Genomic DNA, 8811 nt, shown 5'->3' with positions numbered 1-8811 from the left:
TGGCACCAATGTATCTGTTATATCGTCTTTGCTAGTTTCATACCGCGTACTAAAAATTAGCAAAATGTACCGATTTAATGTTTTGCTTTTTTCACAAGAGTGGAACAAGCTGGTGTTTAGGACTTATTTCTGTTTCAACTAATGCTATACTATACTAATATTAAAGTTAATCTTTCCAGTAGTTTATTTGCAGATTCACGACGGACTCTGAATTGTCAGTACTAATTTAACAATGTCAGTTACGCTATATGTCACTGCCATAGACGCGATATAAATAGTGAGGTTAACCATAAATGTACATATTTGATTAAAACTAAACATTATTAACAACCTGTATTTTTTCAGTGCAACTTGATTCTCATTTGTGTATATACAAAATATATTGGCGCAAAAATAATTAGCAAATGAAGGTCTGTAAGAAAATTCGCGATCAAAGTTGCCTTAAAAGAGAATTCGAGCCGCTTCACGGAGGCCAAAATAACAAATTTTCAAATATAATTGTATAAATAATTTCGAAGCGCACATAAATAATTTAATAATTGCTTTTGGTCCGTTAAACATCAGCGAGTCAATGTTTATCAGTCGTCACTTATCCGTCTTTGCTTTTTCTTTTTACTTTTCTCCATCGCCTCCATTCGCATGTCTTCCAAATCTTCCATTATGCCTGAACAAACAAAAAAATATAAATAGAAAATTGCTGCTATTGACTGCTACAAAACGCCGCAAATACAAATGGGGAAGAAGGGGGGATTGGCAAGCGAAAGAAGACCTACGGCATAATAAAATGGAGTGGACCGGAATCCAGACAGTCGGAGAAGTATTCCGTTTAGCCAAGGACAAGATGAAGTTTAAAAAACTGACTGCTGACCTTCGGTAATGGAGAGGCATTTGAAGAAGATAGAAACAAACAAAATAGATAATATAATATATAAAAGTCCAGTTATTTTCAAGTTTTTGTCAGAACCCCAAGCAGTTCAATGCTATAGGTACGTATTATTTGTTGCCCGTGATTAGTTTAAAACGAGAACCATTTATTTCTCCGGGATGTATGAAAAATTTCTCAAGATCGGTTGTGTAAATAATATAAGTTGTACGTATAGTAGTATCAGTCGCTATAAGACTGATATAAAAGACATACACTAATTTTGGTATCGACGGTAGGAGAGCTTAATTGGTTAAAGCGCTCAGGCCGCGACTGCCAGAGAGTCGCATGTTCAAATCCTGTGAGTTCCGTAACAATTTTTTTTTTCATTTTTGACTGTCTGTCTTTATCTTGACCGCCATACATTTTTTAAGAGAGTTCATACATTATCTGCGAGATTATCTTATACTTACCTATTTTCTTGCTAATATACTCCTCCCGCTGTTGTCGCGAGAAACTAGACTCCATTGAGGGATCATCGTCGTCGTCCAAGTCCCGATATCTGCAATAAAAAAACACAATAACATTATCCATTCATGTGGAAGTGGCAAAACTTACTTCGAATGTTTTGTTGTTTGTTTGATTGTATACCTTCCTAGTACAGCTGTTTTTTCGGCAACTAATTTTGAACGACTTATGTTTTTTTTTTTTCAATATTTGATAATTAAATGAGCATTATGAGTCGTGCACTTTTGGATTTTCCAAATTTTACTTTTATATTATCAATGTGTATGTGTATGTGTCTAGAGTCTTCTACACGATACTAAATGTTTTCAGTTGAAAATAGAAGCATTCTTGACAGCCCGGTGCCCGTGCTGCTTACTGGACACGACATTTATTTATTAAGGGCACTAACAACATGTATTTTACACATATCATGAAAATAATTATTGTAATCATTTAACAATTATTGTTAAATTATTAACAAAAATATAACAATTATTCATTGTAAAGTCAACATCTGAGGATGCTCCAGTTTCGGAGCGAAACGTGCGTAGAGGGTACATTGCCGAAGATCTGTTTGGTGTGGCGTATAAGGATTGAAAAAATTGTAAATTATACCATACAGATTCTCCTGCGTTTCGCGGAGTATAGCAAATTAGGCTTAATTATCATGGATTTCCGCAAAGTAACGCCTGCTTCTATCCAATATGTATATTACACGTTTTTAAATATAGCATACACACACAAAAACATGGAGTGACTTGTACGCCAATTACAAGTGCACATAGCATTGACAAAGCGTCATGTAAACCTAATTTGACAAAAAATTTAACTCACCGATAAGTGTTCGGTGAGTTTTTTCCTAAAAGCCTGCTGACCTATTAATGACAAATATATTTTTAGATAACTCGTCGTATTTCGCACATATACGTATAATAGACGCTTGTTTATCGTTTGTTTATTTATCATGATACAAATCAAAAACAAACACCAAAACCCAGTGTACATCTGTTACTCATATCCTGAAGGGCTAGCATTCGCACCACGAGAAAAAAAAAGTCTCTCCAATTACTTCGTCTACCGCTATAGAAATAATACAAATAATGGGTAGAGATAATTAACTCGTTGCACTTATGTTATGCCGTGTGGTATTGGCAGAGCAGAATAAAGTTGTTAGTACCCTGTTTCCGCGGGCGACGTACGAGGCGAAAAAGGAAATAGATCGGAGAACGGGCAAAGTCGTTCTCTGTACTACAATAAGCTACCCACTGACATCTCAGAGATGTTATGTTTGACTTAAATAGTTCAAAATTTTATCAATCCGTAAGCTTATAGAAAAGTCCTATTATAGTATAAAGGACTACGTAATCGTTAAAAAAGCTTGGGGGTAAATTATTGCTCTTCTAATCATATTAAATGACAATGTGAGATGGTGATAACAAGAAAAACACTTGGCTAAGTTTATTGTGGACTTAGACCAGGACACGTTTTGAACCGTAGCTTTAGTTTTAAGTTTACGAATATGGTTATCGCCATCATCTCACTACCGTGTACTTCTCATGTAATGTACGTTTACACAGTTAACAGTACCACCTATAGTATAGTAGTACTGCCTACTTGAGTAAATATATTTTTGTCTCAGAAAACACTACTGCCATCTACTGTGATCACCATCCCTGCGTCTGTCCAGCGTGGTGAATATGGGCCAACCATCCCGTTGGTTTGGCTTAGTCCAGCGGACAGTCATAGGCAAATTTTTCTGTATTGTACGCATCAAAAGCGCCATCTATGCCGGGCCGGTGTTACTAGAACTAAAATATTTTGACTTTGACTTTGATCAATTGATTTTGACTTATGAACCTACAGAACTACCAACCGGTAAGTGTGTCTGGTTAACGAAAGAAATCGCAGTTCCCTGTGATAGTGTCGGTGACACAAAAGTGTCGACGTTTGCGTGAAGTGTCTTACTCACTTTGCCTTGTCGTAACCAAATATTTCTTTGATGTGCGTGGAATAGTCCATGTTCTCGTCGCCGTCGTCAATGAAGTCGTCCATCTCCGAATCGTACTCCGAATCCGAATCCAAACGGCCTACAAATAATACAAATGTAATTTGTACCTTACTAAATACTAACTTTTTACTTTATACTAACATTAAAGTCGATGTTTTTTGAAGTGAAAACTTCTTTAGACGTTTCCCATCAGCTTTGTATACAGGGTCAAATAAAATATACAAGAAAGCTCCCATTCCCATTATTAAAACTAAAAACTTTATTTCTACGACTTTTCAAAAATCAGTATTAAGTTGTGTCGTACATTAAAAATAAAAATTATTATAAATCATTCTGTAAAGCGAAATACTGTGAAACCAAATACATTGATTCGACAATGTCTGGTAGTTGGCTGTCATCACACCATAGAGGCGTCCCGTCGTCTGGATACTGTACATCTATATATATATATAAAAGAAAGTTGTGTTGGTTACACCATTTATAACTCAAGAACGGCTGGACCAATTTTTATGATATTAGATTTTTTGGATTCCTCTTAGACCGGAATAGGATATTAAGTATTAAGTATTATTCACCAAAAAAAAAAACTAATCCGCGGTACGAAGTTCGCCGGGACGGCTAGTTCTTTTTAAAAAAATAGTAATACATAAAACAATAATAATTAGATAAGGTAATACTTACTTAAGTAATAGAATAAAACGAAACCACAATAGTCATGAAAGTCACAATGCAGTATAATTGGTAAAAATTAAGTTTAGTCGTGGTTCTTACATTACAGAGTAGTAACAAGTAGAGTAACTATGTAAAATATTGAACATTTCATCAACTATCGTGTTAAAAAAAAGTCATAAGACAAAAACTGTTAGTTTTAATGTAAACAACTACAGGCCGCGAGCTTTCTGGTATTTTCTATTCAACCCTGTATACAGAACAATCTATATAGTATGTATTTTTTTATGAAAAACATATTATGAGCTTATTCCGCTTAGTATAAAATGAAGAAGAAAAAAACTCTCAATGTCAGCCTAAGATAGAAAATGTCTCCACCAAAATAAATGACTGAAAATTCACACAAACACGCACTAGTAATGCCTGAATTAAATTGAATTACTTACGTTTTTGTTTCTTCCTAATATCATCAGGATGAGGTTTCCTTTTAACGCCCCCGGGTGGAAACTTTCTTCCATTCTTGCCCAAAGACCTGATGTGTTTATCGAAATCGAAACTGTTGATGATTGGCGGCTTACTCGAACCTGCTGAAGGTTTACTTGGCATCGGCCGCCTATCGTCAGGTCTTGTAGCGTCTGTTAATTTTTTATCTGTTCTAATTCCGTTAGGTTTTGGAGATCCCTCTGAACTCTTCTGTTTTATTGCAACAAGTTTGTCTTTAACAACTTCCCTTCCCATTTTCGGAATGGGTTTACCTTGTACATGCCCGTTTGTGAGTCTTTGATCGCCCTTGTGCGGAACATTTAATTTCTTTTCATTAGAGTTTTTGTCTATTCGATACGTATTCTGACTCTTCAAATCTATAGTCTTTTTGATTTCGTGATCCCTTGCACCTATTTTGGCCCTATCTACGATTTTGTCAGGTTTTTTATCAGAAGTTTTTTCAAATTTTGCCTTAGGTTTTTCAAGTTTTTCCCTTTCCTTGAATTTTTCCATTTCTCTGTCGATCCTGTCTCGTTCAGCCTTTAGTCTTTCAAATCTCTCTTTCTCCTGACTAAGTTTGTCGTTCTCTATTTTTTCTCTTTCGGATCTTATTCTATCCTTCTCCGACTGTACTCTATCAGCTTTATCTCTTTCACTGTTATGTTTGTCTTTCTCAGAGGATCTGGGAGCTTCGTTTTTGCGGTTGTTAGCATTTTTTTCGCCTAGTTTGGGAATCCTTCCGAAACTAGAAGGTTCTGTTCTCTTTTCTGGCTTGTCCTTTTCAATCTTTCTTTCTTCTTTTACAACTGAAATAAAATAATTATTCATCAAACCAATACCGGCGTACTACAGGGCACCGGTCTCCTATCAGAATGAGAAAGGGTTTGGGCTGTTATAGCCTGCCACACTTGTCAAGTATGAATTGGAAGACTTCAAACGCTTATGAGAATAACTTCAACTCTAATCACCTTTAACTCTAATAAAAACCAATTTGTTTTTAGTTTAACAGCATATAATATTGGTATATGAAAAAACATAGTTTAATAACTTAACTTTCGTTATACTGATTATGAGTCAGCCTCAAATAAATTTAAGTTTTAACTAGGCCTATAAAATCAATTCTTTCAACGGTGAAGGAAAACATCGTAACCTGCATGCCTGAGAGTTTTCCATAATGTTCTCGAAGGCGCGTGAAGTCCACCAATACGCACTTGGCCAGCATGGTGGACTACGGCTTTAACCCTTAAGAGGAGACCCGTGTCCTACAGAGGGCCGGTAACGGGTTAGTAATGATACAATCATAGATTAGAAATATCTCTATTCTTACCTTTCTTGCCGGACTTTTCAGCATCTATGCGTTCCTGTCTACGTTGTCGCCGCGCCATTTCCTCCTCATATTCGCGTCTCTGCTTTTTCGTCATCGGTCTAACCGATTCCGACTCAGAAACCACCTTCTTCGCCGCCACTTCCAATGGTTCACTCTTTTTTTGCTCAGCAAGTTTCAACAGCTGATTGAAATCCATGGGCGGCGGGGCTGGTTTACGGAATTTAGGTTTTTCCGGCTTATCGTCCTTTTTCTTCTCTGGCTCATATTTTTGTGGAGGACTTGCCTCTCTATCCTTGTCTAAAATGTCACAACTTAAATAAAAAATATAAAAACGTGGCATTCAGAAGCTGCTCAATGTACAAAGATAAACACAGGATAGTAAAAAACTCGCCCTTTTTGGATATTGTATATAACTTAAAGTAAATTACACTAGTTATCACATGGTAAGAAGAATTTGCAAATGTAGGATGGAAAGCACAAGTATTGTATAACTCTTTTGATTTATTACTACCAATGTTCTTTCATGTGGTACAATTTGTTAAGAATATAATTGATGAAGACCGAATCGCTCTAAATGTTATTATGACTCTGGTACCACTGAGTTGTCGGGTCATACTCTAGAGTTACTGACGTTTGTGATAAAATGCATTGAATAGTTACACCAGTACTTAATGCTGATAACAATGAGCTGTCTTACCACCATTTTCTGTCCTTCTTCTTCGCTTATGAGGCACTGGCTCCTCTTCATGTTGCAAGGCATTCTTTACTCTCTCCCGTGTCCCGTTTAAGTCTTTGTTTACATGACTGCCTGTAAACATGATGTGACAGACAATGTGAATTTGTTTATATATAAATAAAAAGTATAACTGTGAAAAACTTCATAGCAAAACACACACTTCTTTTATTTGGTATACAGTCAATAGTAATTTTTTTTATAATCTTGACAATTATACTGCTTTTGCAAGAGCAAACAATGGCAACCCAACTTTTTTTAAGTAATCCTAATAATAATAATATATAGTTAACATACTGCTTGCAGAAAACTTTGGTACTTCAGGCATCTTGTTATATTTCTGCATCATTTTCTCATAAAGAGCAGCTGCTTCCTGAGACTCATAGCCATAGTCATCCTGATCCGGCTGGTCCGGACCCTCTCGCGTGACAGCTGTATGCTCTGTGTCGATGGCATCAGCTATCACAGACTTATTGGCAGATTTAATAACCTTCAATGTTTTCTGAATTTTTCTTAATGCCTAAAAATAAACAATCATCTTTGAAATTCTTATTCACTCATTCCCTGCTCTTTTGGACTAGTTAGCTGCTAGGTTGGGTAAACACAGTACCCAAACTAACTAACATCTAACTAGGTTGATAGCTTCTTTTTGGCTGAGACATATTTAGCATCCTTTGTATATTGTATTTTATGAAGGTGGTGGTTATCATTAGGTGAAGGCTATTTTATTTTTTGAGGAGAATAAATAGGTTGCAAGAGATGCGGAAGAAATAGTATTGTAATAACAGAAAAAGGTATGACCCTTGCATTGTTCAACTGTTGGTGGTCAGTGTGGTAACTTCAGGACATTTCCATTGAAAACTTGCAACTAGTGTACTTGGTGTAGAGAGCACAAGAGCAGGGGTTAAACAGTTTTATAAATGAAAGTTATTAAATTTTTAGTTTATAATATAAATTTTTCACAAAATTTATTTTATATTTTTAGCAATGTGATTTGTTGGCAAAGTTATGTGTGTAGTTGGCAGAAAGCTCAATTGCCTGATATATACAACTTCAAACTAGCAGAGTTAAAGTCCAGGCCATGAGAATATGCATTACAAAGTATCTCAATTCTAAGAGTGTTTACTCGAACACTTTCCAGTCAGTTTGCATAAAAGAATTCATGAAATTCAAATAAAAAAACATTTATTCATTTATCAAATAACCTTGAACAAGGAAAAGATACCAATACTTTATACAATATACCTTTGGATCTCGCATAGCCAGTAATTCATCTTTTTTCCGTTGTACATCCAATTTCTTCTGTTTTTCCTCTTCCTCTTTCTTAGCAAGAAACTTTTGTATATTAGCAGAAAGTCGATCTCTTGATTTTTGTTCTTTCTTTGGAGGATCAAAGCGGGCTTTGTAATAAGAACTCCCCTAAAAAGAATACATTTTTCATATTGGTTCGAAAATTCATTATTAATTATGACAAATTGCACTTTTAAAACATCAAGTCTGTCTGTTTGTGGCAACTGAATCCCCTAGCGCTAATGAAAAACATATTTTTAATGTGTACAATATTCTAACAACAATCTTTCACTAACAAAGATAAGCAAACCACAACAGTCAGGTCAGTTAAAGGGGAGAAATCCAAAATACTATCTTCATACTTATTCACAAAAATATTACAAGTAAATATAAGTACATGTTACTAGTATACATGAACTTTTGCCACTTAATACAGTCCTGAATAATAAACTTTCGCATAATAAGACCACATTATGTCGCAAAAGGAGAACCAAAACTTACAACAGATGACTTCTGTTGTTGATTCCGTTGGGCAGCTAGCAGCGTCTCTCGGAACTCCATTTTAGCAATGTTATATCAATTTTAGGTAGTAAAGTTCGATCAAATGCGCAACATAGCAAAGTTTTAATAGAATTATTTACGATTTTTAGCTAAATACGTGTCAGACCTCGACACACAACCCGACCATTTTCTGGAAAGGTACTGACCACAGAGTAGTGATTTATATGTATAAGTCGGGCTTGCGTCAGCTGTTAGACCTAGTGGTAGTGATTTGAGTTCTCCTGCAAAAGATAGTGATGTCCACGTTAAGTCAATGAATTTAAAAGTAGCCGGCAGATAGTTATGCTACATTATTATTATACTGTACAAGTTTATATCCATTCAATCGGTAGGGATTTTACACCACCTAATATTCCTAACTAGCGGGTTTT

At 35.5% G+C, this 8811-nt stretch overlaps 1 protein-coding gene across 1 annotated transcript; it reads right to left on the bottom strand.

Annotated features, from left to right (window-relative positions):
* Nucleotides 1–353: 353 nt before the first annotated feature.
* On the bottom strand, nt 354–8583 carry LOC120623840 (protein SPT2 homolog). The gene is made up of 9 exons (XM_039890106.1): nt 8381–8583; nt 7835–8008; nt 6887–7109; nt 6554–6664; nt 5857–6153; nt 4493–5335; nt 3339–3456; nt 1336–1424; nt 354–664 (listed from the first exon to the last, which is right to left on the bottom strand). The coding sequence occupies exons 1-9, from the start codon at nt 8438–8440 to the stop codon at nt 579–581; spliced, it is 2001 nt and encodes a 666-aa protein (XP_039746040.1). The 5' UTR covers nt 8441–8583; the 3' UTR covers nt 354–578.
* Nucleotides 8584–8811: the final 228 nt, after the last annotated feature.

This window comes from Pararge aegeria, chromosome 5 (assembly GCF_905163445.1).
Source record: "Pararge aegeria chromosome 5, ilParAegt1.1, whole genome shotgun sequence".
NCBI lineage: Eukaryota > Metazoa > Arthropoda > Insecta > Lepidoptera > Nymphalidae > Pararge > Pararge aegeria.
The sequence above is the reverse complement of the archived record's forward strand: the minus strand, read 5'-3'. Positions and strand labels throughout refer to the sequence as shown.